Raw genomic sequence first — 17951 nt, 5'->3', positions numbered from 1 at the left:
TGTTTTTAGTGTGGACCGGGTCAGGGTGTTTCCGATCAGACGGTGTGTCTCAGGAGAGATCTAAATCCCCTCAGCCCAATCCCTCTTTCTCTCGCTGCCAGACTCATTATGTCAGCTCTGTGTTTGGGACCAGTCTCTCTGCTTCTATGTCTGTCCTCACACACAGATTGTGTAACATTTTCCTTGTTGAAATGTAATCAGATCAAGGGCTTCAGTTTTATTAGGACAATGGATTCAGAGAACACAAGTCAACGAGACCGGTTCGAATTGTGACTTCATTGATACTGGCACTGTATGTTTATTTCATTTAGCTTAAGTAAACCAGGACTCGGTAGTCCATTACTGAATACAAATTACATGATGAAAATTGTGGTTAGTGACGACATTACACATTTTACGTAATACAATCTTTTTAATTACTTTTTGATTACTTTTTAGATCTTTTGATCTAATGTGTTTTAATTGGATAATATTCATACTGATATAAAAATACAAAGAAAAAGAAGATTTTTTTTTTGACATGTTATCAGCAACATGAAATGCATTGAACATTACATTACATCAGGGTTTTGGTGAAGGAACTGCTAGAAGTTCGTAAGTTGGTGAAATATTAATTATGACTTAAGTAATTAATAAATTAAAGTAATAATTAAAACAAAAAATGTAAATAAATAGTTTTGTATTTATTAAAAAAAAAAAAGTTTCTTTTTTTTAAATGATAAAAAATATTAAATGTTTTATTTATGCTGTGTGCATGCATGGCCTCTTCATTTTACATATAATTATGTCCTTTATAAACATATATAAGAAATAGGCTGTTTTAGAAAGGAACAACAGAAGAATTATGAAGAGTCAGTGAATTAAGAATAATTTAGTGACAATTTGTGAAGTAATTATGTTATCAATAAAAATGTAACTGTTGTCTGATTATGAGTGTGTGTATATATATATATAATTTTTGCTTATATATATATATATTTTTGTGTGTTATTTTGTTATATTTTACTGATTTCATTGACACATTTTAAATTTTAAACTGATGCCTCCGAACCCTATAAATTATTTCTCCAACCATATCTATGTTAGTTATATTTATTATATTGTCTCACACTGACCCCGGGCCGTCCTTATTGTTGAGCAGAAGTCATAAAGCACCTGCAAATAAATCCAACATATTTTCTGAAGAGTTTGAGGGCGCTGCATAAAAATGGGAAAATCTTTTTCTTGGGAAACCGAGATTTTTAATTGATTTGGCTCACCGGGGATTTGGCTTTGGCACAGCTTGGGAGGTGTTAAAACTAAAAACACCTGATAGATCTGCTGACCTGTGCATGTTCTCATCAGCAGGACAGGCTGTTCTGTACATGCACTTCTTCACAACACGAACATTAAGGAACATAGGGAAATAAGGGTTTAATTAAGTCTTTTCTACTGGTAGAGCCAATCAGAAAAGGCAAGATACAGATCGTATCCCGTTTGACTACATTGTTTGTGTGTATATTTATGCAGCGCTTGTCTCAAATACGCACATTGTGTTCCGCATATCATGTTACATTATGAGAAATGTACATATCAGTTCGCTGAACACATCTGCATAACATGTTTAAGCAGCACGTCGAGTAACTAGGTCAGAGTTACATAAGTAACGTAAGCCTGCGGTAAAGCTAGATTGATGTGTGTCATTGTGTCAGTATCTCATGATTGGCCGGAGCAAAATGTTCAAAATGTCTGCCCTTTCGTAATGTTAAGCCAGAATAAAACCAGACATAGGACATTAAATCTTTCCTTTGTTTACTAATCTCATTCAATTTGAGTGAAATCCTTTTTAGAAAGGAAACAATTATGTAATCTGGTGTCAATAAATTTGATTCGATAAGGCTATAATTGCATGTTGCAAAATATAATGCAGTGATGTAATTATATAACTAAGTGGATACAGTATTTAAAAAAGAACAAAGGCATGAATAATGCAACATTTTTTTATTTAATTTTTTTTTGTAGAATTTTTGAAATGCACCCAAACCTAGCACTGAATATTAGTGTTTTTACAATATGCATCTATTTCAAAGCAGTGCCATGGTCTACTCAATAACAGCAAACAAGCCTTGCTCGTTATTTCCACTTTCTTTTTTGATAAAACCATAAGAAATAATAATAAAAAAACATCAAACATCACTCAGTTTGAAACATACTGAAAGGACGAAGAGGGATATGGTGACATTGTGGTGAGCAATTACAAAATCACAGTAAACAGGAAGTAAAGACGCAGTTAGTGATAAAAAGGACAACACTTGGCCCCCAAAAAACATTTCCAAAAGCACAATACAGTGTTGTGAGAATTATTTTTTTTACATTTATACACAAGTGCCATAAGTTAACATGACAAGTTAACAAGACTTATTTTGAAAAATATTTAAGGGGAGCTGTGACTAAAATTGAGCTACCTGAAAAAATAAAAACCTAACAACTTTAATTAAACCTCATTTTAGCAGGAAAGCAGATGCAGGGCAGCGGCTGACTAGTGAGTGAGGAGTCAGCAAACCAGTTAAAGAGTGAAAAAAACTGCAGTATCAGCTAGCTTACTGTAATTGCTTAACTGGGGGCCTCAATGGCAAACGATCTGATAGATCATGCTAGTAATCATCCATTTATACTGATGTAAGCAGGGTGGAGCTTTCCTGTAAACCCCATGCTAATTACAGCAAATCATTCACGTTCATAACCAGAGAGGAAGAGAAAATTGTTTTGCATTACGTCCAGAACAAAAATCTATCTTTCTTTATTCTATGTTCACTCTATAACAGGTTATAAAGCAAATTGATGTTTTACATCAGTGGATGTACTAGGCAAACAATACATAAGAAGGCTACATAAAATGGAAGGTAAATGTAATTTTTTTGTGTAGTTTTAAACATCTGGAAAATACATATTACGATAAACAGTGTTTCAAGACCAGACATTTAAATTAGTTATAACTGCAATAAAAACATTTTAGTATCTATGACATGGAGATTACATTACCCTGCTAATGCATCTGTAAAGGCTTTGGGGCATTTTGTCATTTTCCTATAAAAGGAGAGTTTCCAAAAAAATATTTATTTGCAAATTGGTAAAGTAAAAAAAGGAGTTTATATTAAGTGGCACTGCAAACACACTGATATTGTACAGTATTTTTGACAAGGAAAAATTCTTTAGCCGCTGAACATTTTTTTCATGTAATCTTTTTGTTTTCTTCTTAAAATATATTCATATATAATATTTATATCACATTTTATACACACAAACCAAGTGCCTTATCAGGGAGCAGTAGCTAGGCTGTTGAATGTGGGAAAAGAGATGGGGAGCACTAGTTAGAAAAGCAGATAGAGGTAGGGAGCAGAGAGAGGTATGAAATTAAAGCCATGTTTCTTTGGTCAAGGGACGTTCCCTGAATCTTCTGATGTTTGATATGTTTAAAAATGGTGCACAACCACCTGCAAATGTTCTGTTGTTTAGTTGTGGCCAAAAACTAAGAAAGGGGCACTTGAAATTGCTTATTTACATAGAAGAATCCATTACAATGCCTCACAAATTGTAGATATTGCTATTGAATTGAATGTACTCTCATGTTGACATCTTGGTGCAGCACAGGAAATGCGGGTAAGTGCGATCAATAGCATGTCATCCTATTTCATTCTGTTATAAAAGTGCCACTGTAACCTTAAAAGGAAGTTAAACAAACAAACAAACCAAACCAATAAAAGGTAAGTCTATACATTATGGTACAATGCATCAGGTTCTGTCCTGATGTAGTTCTGCCAATGTCCACTTCTCTTATTCCTACCCATTTAAACAGGGAATGGGCGAAGGATACAGGATGAAGGTAAGACCTCAAAGGGTTTATAAAATGTCTCTTGGGGGTTTATACCAAGACCCAAGTGAGTCCTACACTCTCCCATTCAGTCATGTCTCTTGCTGCAACTGTTACGCAAGCTGGATTCCTTCATCCCATATTCGATGCTTCCAACCGAAGTGTCCTGCTTGCAAAACCCTGCATTCGACTGACCGCCAGATTGAGACAAGGCCAGGTAAGGGTGCTGAGGTAATGGTTGGAAATTAGCAGGTGGCGTCGTCGGCGAGTCTTGAGATGATGCTGTGCCCTCACTCTGAGCTCTGTGCTTGAGTCTCAATTTGTGGGGTAGGGCAGTGCCTTTGATTTCCGCTTGGCCATCTTTGTACTGGCTTGGTGAAAAGGAGCTCTGGGTCATGAATATGTGAGGGTGGTAGCTGCCTGTATCAGAGCAAGAGGAAGAGGGAGACTCATCATCTGTGGAGCCGTCTTTATCAGAGCTGCGGGGATCCCCGTCACTTGAGGAAGTGTCTTTTCCTGAGTGAGCCTCATAGTACTCTTCTTGTCTCAAGCTTCCCTCGTAGGTCAGCACTGGTGGCTCGTCGTGTTCCTTGGGGCTATTTGAACAGTGGTACATCTGTGTTTCATCTCCATCCTCGGGTCTCACCAGAAGATTTGGAGCGGCAGCATCGCTTTGTCGCTGAGCAATGTACGCTTGCCTTTCGGCGGCCTCTGTGTAGTCATGAGGAGAGTCCAAAGTCTTCCTCTCTAGCCGTCTGGACACCTCTGCCAAGGTTTTTTCGGTTGGTTCATCTGTAAGCTGGATGAGATTCTGCTGCTCTTTTGGAATCATTTCCTGTGTTTCTACAGGATACGAGGCACTGCTAGAACGGTATAAGATGACACTTCTTTGAGCAGATTGCGGGACGTCAGAACTTTCAGCCATCTCCTGGCATTGTTGCTTCTGTTGGTTGGCTGAATAACCTTGCTCAAACGTCCGCTGGTGAAGAACTGCTGGTAGTCTAGAATGAATGTTGAACATGAACTGTGCAGTGGTGCTATTGACAATGTCCATCTCTAGACCCATCCCTTCCTCCTTGATGTCATACGCCATTGGCTCTGGGCTGTCCCGAGAGGAGCCATCGGACATATCAGACAGGGAACCTCGTGGTGAGTACTTTGTCAATTTCAAATGCCCATCCCCTCGAACAGACTGCTCAGTTTCAGAAGAATCAGAGTTTATCATCATCTGAGAAACACTGGAGTAACCATTAGGGTAGAAGCAACTTGAGGAAGAGGATGATGATGAGTTGCCCCCAGAAGTTCCATTGACTGCTCCACCAATCTGCTGACTCTTTTCCATGTAGGAGGCTGTACTTATCAGACCAAACCTGAGCTTAAGCTGTAAAAGTTCAGTTTTTAGGCGTACATTCTCATCGTTCAGTGCCATAACTCTGTTCTCGAGGATCATGTCATTAAAGCGCCGCTTCTCCCGGGAACGCTTGGCTGCCTCGTTGTTCTTGCGTCGCTTTTCCCAGTAGGATGCATCCTTTTTCTCATCTGAGATAAATTCACGCTTGCGTCGACAGCTCATGTTGTTTGACTTTGATTTGGGAAGGCGGCTCTGGCGAGAGTTGCTTTGAGGTGAATGGAGAAGATCGCTGTAGTCTGAAAAGCTGTCTGTGTTCTCTAAAGTTTTGCTAGAACTGGAATTTGTTGAGATTTGTAAGTTCAAACTTTCCATCCTCGGCTTCACCACCGATAATGGAAATTAATGAAGAAAAGGGGATGGGGGAAAGGTGGTTACAAGATTCCCTGTAGAATATCCTGATGTACAGTAGACGGGAGAATCTTCAACTAAGTAGCTGGATCAGCAAATACTTTATGAGGTGTTTTAGCTTCTGAAAAGCTAAACCTCATTGATTTTGTTGATTTGAATTGCAAGGAAATAGTCCTTGATGATCAAGTGTCCAGGTTGGCTAAGAATAGCAAGAACAGGTGCACTTTATTATGAGTCTCCTGCATTTAACAAACCCGAAAAATTCCTCAGTGAGTAAAATCTTTTACTCTCTTGCCACACAATGTTGGTCAAAGCCAAAGGAGGGGCAATAAAGTACAGAGAAGGTGGCCAAAACTGCTTAAAAGATTCGGACCCCCTTTTTCTTTGTTTTCACTTTTGTTCCTTTATGTAACAGGGCTCTATCATGCCACAGAGATGTGTCCCAGTGCCTTGGGCGTGTTGGAGGATATAGGTCACTCGGTCTGCCCCAGCTTGCCAGCCTCTTGGGGAGGGGTGCTGCTGCTCTCAAAGCCTCCAGCTGGCTGTTCGACGAAAGGCTGTAAACATAAAGGAGAAAAGACAGATTTGTTAATTCTCGAAAGCTGAAGCAATTCATAGTTTGCCTTTAGGCACTTAAAGAAATCTTTTAATTCGTTGTAGTTTTTCATTTTAAATTCAACTCGCCACACTTTTCTGCATGGCTGGGTAATCAGAAGATTTAGAAGAGGAATGTTCAGCTGTGCCTTTGTCATAATTCTCTTGGTTCATCTACTCAACCTTGACAACCACAGAATGTTTTCTGTTGCCCAGTAACCACTGTCTGACCTGCTAACCCTCCTATTGATTTGTCTGTCTGCGACCCTTGACCTTACCTCACTGACTAGACATTGGACTCTTGTGATGCAAAGGGACCACTGCTAAGAACGCTGTCAGTGATTGTTTTGGTCAAGGAGGACCAACGGCTAAAGAAAATGACCTAAAATTAGTTTCCTAGTTCACATCACCCTTTGTACAGAATTCCATCATGTGTTCCGCAAACATGACTACACATATGGTAAACATTAGCAATGAACACATGATTTGTTTTAACATTTTTGAAACCTTATCCCATATTGCATCATCTTCTCAGAGGAAATCAGTGCGAGAGGTTTCGGCTTTTGAAACATTAACATAAAATGTTACAACACGTCTCCTCTTGGCTGCACAGCCTGAGGAGCCTGGTGCCCCAATGTGCAATGAGGGCCAGAAACCAAATTCAAAAACATTAACACTTCATCTTTTAATGACTATTCACTAAAAGGCTTTCAAGGAGAACTTTCGAAAGAAGCATACTTGAGTTAAAAATGAGAAGAAGCCAAGAAAAGCTCATAACAATAATTACTATTATGGGAGATAAACCAAGGTCAGGCAAAAGGCAAGTCAGGTTTTATGATCTGGGGATTGGGAGCTCTGCAATATAGGTCAGGCCTTTCTGGAAAAAAGGGGAGCCAAGGGAACATTCCATCAACATGAGTTCAGATCCAGGGGAGGTAACTGTTTCATCCATTTAAAAGTGAGCACTAATGGAAAAGCGGAGTCTCCAGTGATGATTAACTCAGCAGCCAGTGGGTAATTCCACATTTGCTTCAATCCTATCATGACCTAAACTGAGCCACAACTCCCTGTTGCAATGTCAGGATATTGTTGTTCAACTAAAAGTGTCTGAATTCCTTTTTTCTACAGGTTTGCTCAGTTTGGCTGCAAATATCTGGTCCCAGTATCCCAGTAATATTACACTCATAAGGCCAATGTATGAGGCCACTGTTCTCTAATAATACAAGAATAAATATAACGTGAACTATCACAATTTGTAGTTGAGAGTAAAAGCATTATATTTATCTTTTTTTAAAGGAGAGAAAAAGTATATAAGAGACTATACTTGCATATCTAAACCAGCACAATGACTCCGTAGCAATAAGTATGACATCTGCATCAGAAATTACGCACGAATGTAGTGTAATCCTGTGCCCTTTTTATGGGTTATGGTCTCCTCATCCCAGACATCTGAGGGAACATTACGTAACTCGAGACAGCTTAAACCTCGTCTGATGGCTTCAATCAACACTTTCTGGTTTAGTCTGGTAATGCATAATGAATATGGCCAAAACTGTGACGTATCCTCCCCTAATTATAGCACTATATTAATAAAATATGTCAATAAAGTGCACTGTTAATGAAATGGAAATGATGTTAAACAGGTACATTTATGGTCCTTTAGGTAAGGCACAAAGCTAAAAGAGTCTCCCTCCCTGAATGACCCACTAACCTAAAAACTGGGCGGTTAGTGTGAAAAAACTGCTCTTTTCCCTTGTGCTCAAATATAGGTCAGGAGTGCAACAGGCATCACAAGAGAGAGATAAAGTCAGAAAGTGAATTGAAGTGTGTGCTAAAAATAGAGAGGTGAGGGATGGATTGAGGATAAACTAAATGAAGAATGAGAAAAAGAGAATACAGGGAAAAAAAGTTGTTTGGATGCTTGCAGACATTTTATCATATTCAGTGTTGTCCTAGGATGTTTGTATTATACATTGAAACATATTGTCATACTTGTGAATGAATCACTTGATTCAGCTCTTTTTATTGATTCAGTCAAATCGACTGCTGAATCAGACTGAACTGAGCACGGGATTCATGGATTAGGATCAATCAGACAACTCATTCTCTCACTGAATCAGTTCATTATTACTTATTTCAGGCTTACAATGAACAGAGCACTATTACTGTTACATGCATTTTTCTAATGCAACTGAAGTAAATGGCATTTAAGTTAAATAGATATGTAATTATTATAAATGCTACTGTGCCTCCTTTAAACTGGAGAAAAAGGATGAGGTTATGAATAAAAATAGTAAGTGGATGAGTTATTAACTCTGTCAACCACACCCATGAGTCATTCAAAAGTATGTATCTCCTCGCATTAACAACAATGCAACTAATAATTGAAATCTTACATCACCAACAATCAAACCATCATAAAGACTCTGACATGACACACCTGTGTCTGTCTGTTATTCAAAACTGCTATTATTTATCATGTGACATGGATTAATGAAATCATTTCTAATAACCGATTTCACTGGATAACGTGCAATTAGATAAAACTTAAAACTGTAATGGGCCAATAAACTCACTTTCACTCTTGCCCTATATATAGGACATGGGTTATATTTGCGCTTTCATCAGGGAAGAAATAGCATGTCTGGCCCACTGTAGACTTAACTTGGGCGAGGCCTGGAAACTATAATTCAGCTCAAATGTTTCATGTGTTGCTTTACAGCCGTTTCAGTAATGGAAATAATGGGTGAAGGCGGGGAGCTGGATTTCATTGTGGCCATGTAATTGACCCTGGGGCGGAATGTAATATTCGGCACGTGGGATGGAGCTCTTTTTTTTTTTTTTGTCTTTATCTTCTCCAGTAGGAGGAGGGCAGACCTTGGACAAGCAGGAGGAGTTCCAGGCCAACTCTTTCTATAAACACACTCATATCATCCTCTATTGAAAAAAAAAATGAAATGCTTTGACTGAGTCCATGTGTTTCACCAGTCACATGTGCTCTCTTGCCCCACAAAACTAAACGGTAATTCGCCTCTCCCTGTTAGCCACATCGGCACAATAACGACACGCCCCCTCCCTACCTTCCTTTCTTTCACTAGAAGAAATCTTGAGAAATCCACCGATTGAGTGTTTATAGCTTAAAGAGGTCAGTCAACTTGGTCACACTCAAACACCGTAAATCAAGAATCAAACTGCACTTAACAAATACGCTTTTATGTGTAGCAATCTGAAAGATTTATCTGCACAATTTAACCCTCAGAGAACTGGCAATAGGCCTACCAATTTTTTTTAAAAGTTTATATATATATATATATATATATATATATATATATATATATATATATATATATATATATATATATATATATTGTTGCTAAAGCAGTTCCTAATATGCAAGATTTAGCTGCACGGATCAGTAAACTGGCAGAAGCTTTGTTCTTTGTTATGGCAGACGAGGGAGTGCTTTCTCCAGGTTTATGACCTACATTCTGCGCTGGCACACAAAGCAGTTCGTCTGATGCCCCCTGATGCTTTAAAGACCCTGTGTTTTTGTTCTTTTATTTAGCCTTCTCATTTCTCTTCATTATGTAACTCTTTACACAAAGACTGCATTATGTCGGAAGAAAAAGACATGATGTCAAGCAATCTCACATCTACACATTTTAGGCTGATCATGCTTGCATGTTTTCTTACTATATATAATATACTTTTGTTGAATATAAATATTATGTGATGCAAGAGATGATACAAAACATTATATAATGTCATCAGGGTAAAAAATAATAATTGTGCCTTAACCTAATATTAGGCTACTCATGTAAATTGGACTGTATAAACATGTAATAGTATATGGAACTCTCTGAAGAATAACAATTATAAAGTTTAAACAGCCATGCGGGGGGCTTTAGGTGATCAGAAAATGCCGGTAAGTTCTAAATTCTAAATGTCAAAGAATTCGCACACTGTGTACCAAAATTAAATTTTAATGCATATCAATAAACGAGAGTTTAGTGCAAGCATTGCATGTTTCCGACTTGTAGTTGGGCATTTACATTTTACATGCAAGAAAGTTACATTTGGTTGGCAACTGGTTTGTTCCTGTCTGAATACCAGGAAAGAGTTAACTGGTCTGACTCCTCTAACGTAAACACCCGCGTTAACCTTTACCGAGCACGGCTACACGTGACAGCGAGAAGTGTGTCCGGGATTTTTCCTCCCAAACCGCCGAATTAACCTCCTAACCCAATTGGATTGAACACTTTCATTAGGATGTCATTCTGTCGAACATTATTCAATAACATATTATCAAGACATTTCCGGCGATGTAATGTAATTATGTTTGTTGGTGTTTTAATCAAAGCCATAAGCGGTGCGCCCAGCTGAACTAACTGTAACTCTAACTGTAAAAAAATGCACAGACCAATCATAAAATAGGGTAGCCTAATATCATTACTAATCCTAAATAAACAATGATTCCGAAAACTTTTGTGCACGGTGAATGATTATGCATGGGCAACATATAACATGTTATGGGCATCAAGTGCTAAATGTCCTGTCAACAGTCGCGAGGGGTCCTGGCCTCGCCTTAACATTGCGAACACTGAGCAACATCCCAATCTGTAACGAGCGTGCGTAAACACACTAAACATAAACTAATGAATTCATCTGGATGTGAGCTTGGGCCGTTGCATTTACAAATATAATTATCTGATTATTTCCAGTCATCTAATTTCATAACCGCGTAAAATGACCGCAAGATCACGCAGAAGCACCAGCCATGCAGTTGTAAACACACAGAGTGCGCGCATCTAAAAGTAGTAAAGCATACGAACCTTTTGTGGCTTTTGTGCGTGTATCCAAATATTTGGCGCCCGATGGTTATTATTAGTCTCTTTGTATCAGCCTCAAAGACTTGAATGGAACGGCGAGGTGATCCGCACACTCACGCACTACACGCCGTGTCCTGAACGCATGGATTCCGCAGCCCGTGTGTTTTTGCCCTGGTTCCTTGTGTTGTGTTGGCGAGGCGCTCCAGTATCCTGCCGCTAGCTGCTTCTGTTTAGAAATGTATGTTAGTAGGTCAGCGGTTGCATAACAGGACGCTTCGGGTGCCTCGTCACGTTTTGTTTCTCTCTTTTACCCCCACCTTCGTCCCTCCCTCATTCATCCGAAAGCCTGTGAGTGCATAACTGGGAGGGATCAGGGAGTCCGCCCGACCTACTCTCGGATATAGGACGGTGTGATATTCCTAATAAAATTGACATGTATAGGCTAGAAAACATGTAGCTGTTAATTAAGGTCGCATGAAACTTTCCACTTCCACTACTAAATAGCCTATGTTTAAAATGTAATCGGAAATTGCACTAACACTCTACTCCACATTTTTGTAAAAAGTAGTTACTAAACAAACAAAAACAAGCAAATACAATTTCATTGACCCAATTTTCCATAAATTTTCCATATGATAATGAAAATGGACCTTAATGGTCCAAAAATAGTCTTTTATTTTTTATTTTATCATATCATATCTTTTCTTATCATTTATTTTATATTTTATTTGATTTCTCGCCGGACCTCCAATTTACGATATTCAGAATTTACTTCATGTTCCTTGGATTTTTTTATTTTATTTTTTTCAGTCACAATAGTATTGTGACGATGACCTTGAACTTGGCCCACTGTCCCCTCCCCCCATACCTTCCTGCCTTCATCTCCCCAATCCCACCCCTCCCAGCATCGTCTGGAGGAGGTTTCCATGGCAACCGTCGCGCTACCCCTAACCTCAGGCCCAGCCTCCCTTTGACTGGCAGAGTGATGAAGATCAGCCAGTCAGGGGTCAGTGGATTAGTGGAACAGGGCTGTCCAGGAGGGGGGATTAACTGGGAAGCAGGGATATTTGGAAGTGAAGAAGGCTCATAAACACTGAAGCTCAAGAAAAGCTTTGTGTCAGTCCAGCTCCTTAAATAGACTCTCACAGCTATTTATATCTTCTTACGTCACCAGAAAGGTCTCAGAGGAGCTCAGTTCTCTGGGGATTTGGGTATATTTGGTGTCATGTGTTTATTTTTAGAGTAAAGGATGTACAGGGAAATGTCAAGGTGTAATTTGACCTTGAATCAGGTGATGTTGTCGTACAAATCTGTATGTGTCATTTGGTTCGGTTAATACTGCATGTAAGTGCGTATGCGCTGACTGGAAATACAAAATTATTTGCTGACCTCTTGTGGATTGTGCTAGAGTTGCAAAAACAAATGTGTGACGTTATAGACCTGTAAAATATATACTGTAAATTGAAAAATAAGGGTTACAGTAGAAAATAAATATAATTGAATTATAGACAAATATATTTGTTGCCTTTGATTTGCTGTAAATAAGATTTATTTAATTTTTATTCAGGAAGCCATGACATCTTTATTATATATACCCCTATAATTGTTGTGCATGCTTAATTTTTACAGATCATTTTACCCAATAATCTTTTAAGAAACATCTTTTACATATATATCTCAATCCACAGTATGTATATATTTATTGAATAAGAAACTGTGAATGCGTTCTAAAAAAAAAATGATGAACCAGCTTTCTCACGAACAACATCTGAGCTGGTATATTGAGACATCTAAGATGTCATTGCCTCTAGGGCTTTGCTTATTACTGTTATATCTTGATGAATACGAAGCAGAGGTGATAGTCTGTGAGTATTGCTTATGTGTACATGTCAAAACCTGTCCACTGGCTGATTCTGGGAATTTGACTAATTCAGAGACAGTTCCCATAATCGAATGCAAGAGAATTTGATGTTTCAAAAGAGCTTTACTTGTGAAACCACTGTTGGTTGTCCCTCATGTGTGACAATGATTCTTCATGTTCCCTCATTATTACACAATTTGAGCCTGATGAATCATTGTCATCCTGGAATATGGCCATGATGTGTCTTCCTACATGAAGGAAGTTTAAGAAATGAAAAGCTACACACTCCGTCAATTAGGGTTAGAAGAACTGATGCCAAATATATAACATGCTCGAAACATAATAATCACTGCAATAATGATCTAATCATTTGCCTATTTAAATCCGAACAGCAATCTTTTTTTTTTTTTTTGGCCGGGCAGTGTGTGTTCAGCCCGATCTCATGAAAGTGCATTTATACGACGAATGTTATTTCTTGTGCAATTTATACGCCCAAAATAGTTTTTGCGTGCATATGATATGCACTTTATGGTGTGTAAAACGTGCAATCCCCGCCCCTAATCCTACCCAAGGGTTTTCAGTGCGTATATGCATGCAAAAAAACTTTTTGGCCATATAATAACGTGGAAATAACGTGGTATAGATACTCACTTTCATATGTATATGTATGTGTGTGTGTGTGTGTGTGTGTGTATATATATATATATATATATATATATATACACACAACCACGTAGAGGTTAATATATTAAGCTAATCTTGTTTAATAACAGATGCACAAGATAACAGTTCAAATATTTATTGACACACACATATCATGTAGGCTATATTTACCGTACAAATACACAAGAACTCACAAGACAACAGAAATTTCACCATCAAAATACAAATAACAGTGTAGTTCAAATGATAATATCCTTATCTGGACAACGGCAGATAAGTGATCTGTATGAAAAAAAAAAAAATGATGCAGTCATTCAGTGCTAAGTTGCTACTGGTTCATGACGATGACAATAAACAATTGATTAAACTATTTGCCTCTTCCTGATGTTTACCGTTCTGCTTTAATCAGGATACATGTTGCAAAACAAAAAAAGTTTCTTACACTTCATTCATGAGCCGTCACCGTATAAATCTGTCAAACCACAGGAGGAACATTACAGTGTGAAGACTATCAGGCTCACGGCGTATCTCATCTCGCTGACTGACAGGTGTTTAAGTAGTGTTGGCACGTAATAAAGGAATGACGTTACGACGGAGGATGCTATGCTTCGTTTTACACGTACAGTGACAGACAGTTCTGTGTGTGCAGACATTGTTTTCCCGCCTGAGGTGTTTTTGAGCAAGATCACAGTGTTCGAGGCAAAAGGAGGAACTGAACGAATTGAGGTGAGGTGTTGTAGCGGACGTGTCCCGATGCCACTGGAATGCTCTTGCACGGTCCTGAATGAGAGTTGAAGGAAAAGGGGTTAAAAAAAGTCATTCTCCACCTTATTTTTAACGTAAAAGCGGGCGCGGCCATTTGTAACTTGAATGTGCGAGGTTTCCGTTGTTTTTTTTGCTGTACAAAAACAGTCTGATGCGCTGCTTGTTTTTTGTACTTATGATTCTTCTATTTATTTACCTAGAGTATAGTGGCTAATGAATAAGAAATTTCACACATTCATGGAAAATAGCTCTCAAAATAAGGTGGATATGCAAGGTCCGTTTGGTTATGACCGAGTGTGAAGAGGTAGTGATGCACATGCTGCTTTTTTAGATTTTTGATCTACGGATGTTCATTGTTCATGACTTCGACTGAGAATACCGGTATTTGCAATGTTCCAGAAGATTCGGGTTTCAAAATGTTCCAGTTTGCTCAAACTTCTTAATTAGTTTTGGTGAGCAACTGCTCGGAAAAGAGCTTTTTGAGCTGGGCCACCTCCTCGCTGAGAGAGCTGAGCTGAGATTTGAGCATGCTGTTTTCGGCCTGGTATTGCGATTCGTTCGGGTTCATGTTGTGGCTGTAATTTCTGTGCTGCTGTGGCGGTGGTGTGACTTTTCGGGTGTCTTCTCCCTCCTGCTGTGTCCAGTAACCCGCTCCTTCGCTTGTACCCGAAAGGCTGTGAACTCTGGGCAGCACGGGACTTTGCCGTTCTCCAAAATTGTCGAATTCGCCACCGCCCGGAGACTTGAACCTCAGCTTGTGCGGAAGGCTCTTCAAACTTTCCATCGACTCCATCCGGTTGGATGACATGGGCACGTGTCCCATTGCTAAAACATCAGTTGGAGAGTGATGGGACTCATAGCCAAGCTCATCTGCTTGATGCGGGGACAACTTTCCATGGTCGCTCAGTCTGTCCTCAAAGAAGACGGGACTGCCGACACTGGACCCACTAGGCGTGGAGAAACCCGAATCTTCTGACATACTGTTTGTATCTCTGATGCCTCGCCCAGATTGTGGCCCACTTTGTGCATTGGACAACATTGGACCCGCATGGTGAGCGCCATCCCCACGTGGAAGGTAGTAATGCGGCGCTGAAGGATGTGGGACGCAGGTTCCTGTCGTGAGTGGAAGTATGGAAGCATTTGAGGGATCTTTAATGAGGCCGAAGCGGAATTTCAGCGCAAGCAGTTCTGCTCGTAACCTGGCGTTCTCCTCGAGCAAACCCAGCACGCGGTTTTCCAGCACCATGTCATTGACCCGCCGTTTCTCACGAGAACGCTTTGCGGCTTCGTTGTTTTTCTTGCGCTTGTCCCAGTAGCCCTCATCCTTCTTCTCATGAGGAATAAACTCCCGCTTACGTCTCGCAGAGTTGGCGCTGGCTGAAGCGGGATCTTCGCGTTTGAGCGCTGACGTTCGGCCCAGAAGCGAGCGTGCGAGCAAACTGCTAGACGTCAGGATGGACACGGCTTCATCAGTGAAAGACATTGTGCTGCTGGGAGCGGCCACATTTAACCCCAGCAACCCTGTGCTGGTGGAGGGTTCAACAGCCTTCAAAACTCCAGCGTTCTGCTCTCTCATCTCCTGAGATGACTCCTCATACATCTTGAAGTTATTTATTTTTCTCAATTGAAGTGTTAAAAGTCTCTGTTGTGTTTCTGAGCGTGTGGTTTTCAGGTCAATTTCAGATGATATTGACACAGCAGTGGCTCCACCTGGTGGCAGAAAGAACACAAGTTACGTAAGATCAGTTACAACACATGTTATGTAACTTCATTACCTCCCAGTGGCAAAGCACAGTATGTGCTGCTACACCACATAATATATCAGGTTAACAACTGTACAGTTATATAGCCATCTTACGCAAAGTGACGTCAACAAATGAACATTCGCACGTATCAAGTTAGGCATCGTACTCGGATTTCTTTACATAAAACAGTATTTCTAACAACAGTAAGCAGCTACTTTATGTAAACCAGAAGCGCCTCCTCTAAGAATTCCTGTGTTGACCTATTTGCAGAACAGCTTGTGCGTGCGAGAGTCTTATCTTCTTCCTGTCCCAGTGAGTCACTTTCATTATGAAATCCTGCCTTACTTAACATGCTGTTCTGTTACATTGGTACAGATAAAAAAAATAGGGTTACATTTTTTTTAAGATGTCACTGTTACAGTGTAATACTATATTTAAGTACAGATTAATATTAATTAACAACATGTGCTTACTATAGGATTAAGTTGAGGGTTAGTTGCATGTAATTATGCACAATTTACTGTTATTATATGGTAAGTACATGTAACAAGGACACTGTAAAATAAAGTGTTACCAAAAATAGTTAAATATACAGAAAGCTATATGCTAAGAACTCCTATACAAATAAAGAACAAATTAAGAAAACCTGAATCAATGGGCTAAACATAATTCAATTGTTTTCACCAATATAAAGTTAAAAAAGTGAAAAGTTCACAATAACTGATTAATGTATTTAGCAAAAATAAACTATATTTTAGAATGCATTAAATATATATTAAATGCATTGTAAAGATCCAAATAAAAAGATGTAGGTTAAGTTTACTAATCATATCCAAAACCTCCCGCACTAGAATTGCATAATGTTAACATCCCATTATCGAAATTCTTACTCATCCATGCTGAAGAAAAAAAAAAGCCATCTGAAGTCCGTAGCTGTTTTGGAACTTGTTAGCTGGTCTAGATGGTCCAAGTCATATTTGGATCAGTAATGATATAATGATAGCCTACATTTGGACCATTCATGATAACCTACTACATCATTTGATATGTGTCCCAAAACCGGAACAGGATTTTCCAACTAACATTCCCAAAATCTATAATTTGTCCATATTAAACATTTAGACTTAATTTAGGCTACATAAAAAAAGGAAAAAAGGAATAGCCTAAAACTAATTGAGCACAAGTCAACTTTTAATGAATGGCAGCAACTGTAGGCCTATAGGTGCTATAGATTTATACACAAATATAAAAGTATCTTCAAACATATGAAATGTAAACTTTATAAAATTACAAAAACGTATTTTACCATTATAAATCGCCGCGTGGCTAATTCTGTTCGAAAGGTCTTCAGTTGAAATTGTTTTCAGTGACTCAAGATCCGCAGAGAATCTGGTTCTTGGTTCTCCTCAGAAGAAAACACACGGTGTTCGGTTTCGCTCGTCGCCGGTTGAAGTCAAACACACTGTTCGCGCCGTTCAACCGTTCCGCGTCTGTTCCGCCTGCAACGCGCGCGGCCCCTATTTGTGCCTTTCCTTGATGAGGTTCAGTCGAGGACGCTCCATCACCCCGACTGAACCACATGTGTGTGTGAGTGGATGAACGGACCGCCCACCTCCGTACGCACACAGGACCCTCCTCTTCTCTCTAATCTCTCCCTCGTTACAGTTTTCGTCAGAATAATCTTTTCGAAAGCATTAAGTAATATTGCTCAATCTCCCCCCTCCCTTTTCACTCTCCTCTCGTGTCCTGAAAAGCGACTGTTGTCCTCAATAAAGGTACGGAAACTATATTTAGACCAGTGACGCGCGACCCTGTCCTTTTTCAAGAGAGCAAAAAAGGAGGTTAATGCCACAACTTTAAAACACTCATAATGTTGGTTTGATAA

The 17951-nt window shown here is 39.2% G+C and overlaps 3 protein-coding genes across 3 annotated transcripts in view; all 3 read right to left on the bottom strand.

The window, feature by feature from the left end:
* Positions 1-17951, bottom strand: part of LOC307009008 (uncharacterized protein) — a 416885-nt gene that overhangs the window by 68480 nt on the left and 330454 nt on the right. The gene's annotated exons all lie outside the window — the stretch shown is intronic.
* On the bottom strand, positions 1966-11304 carry nfil3-2 (nuclear factor, interleukin 3 regulated, member 2). The gene is made up of 2 exons (XM_079620054.1): positions 11036-11304; positions 1966-6166 (listed from the first exon to the last, which is right to left on the bottom strand). Exon 2 carries the CDS (start codon positions 5571-5573, stop codon positions 3939-3941), a length of 1635 nt encoding a protein of 544 aa, XP_079476180.1. The 5' UTR covers positions 5574-6166; positions 11036-11304; the 3' UTR covers positions 1966-3938.
* On the bottom strand, positions 13677-17852 carry nfil3-6 (nuclear factor, interleukin 3 regulated, member 6). Its single transcript, XM_079609658.1, has 2 exons — positions 17373-17852; positions 13677-16031 (listed from the first exon to the last, which is right to left on the bottom strand). The coding sequence occupies exon 2, from the start codon at positions 15919-15921 to the stop codon at positions 14761-14763; it is 1161 nt and encodes a 386-aa protein (XP_079465784.1). The 5' UTR covers positions 15922-16031; positions 17373-17852; the 3' UTR covers positions 13677-14760.

The sequence above is a fragment of the Phoxinus phoxinus genome (assembly GCF_949152265.1).
Source record: "Phoxinus phoxinus genome assembly, chromosome: 1".
NCBI classification, from domain to species: domain Eukaryota; kingdom Metazoa; phylum Chordata; class Actinopteri; order Cypriniformes; family Leuciscidae; genus Phoxinus; species Phoxinus phoxinus.
This window is presented reverse-complemented; position numbering and strand designations above follow the sequence as displayed.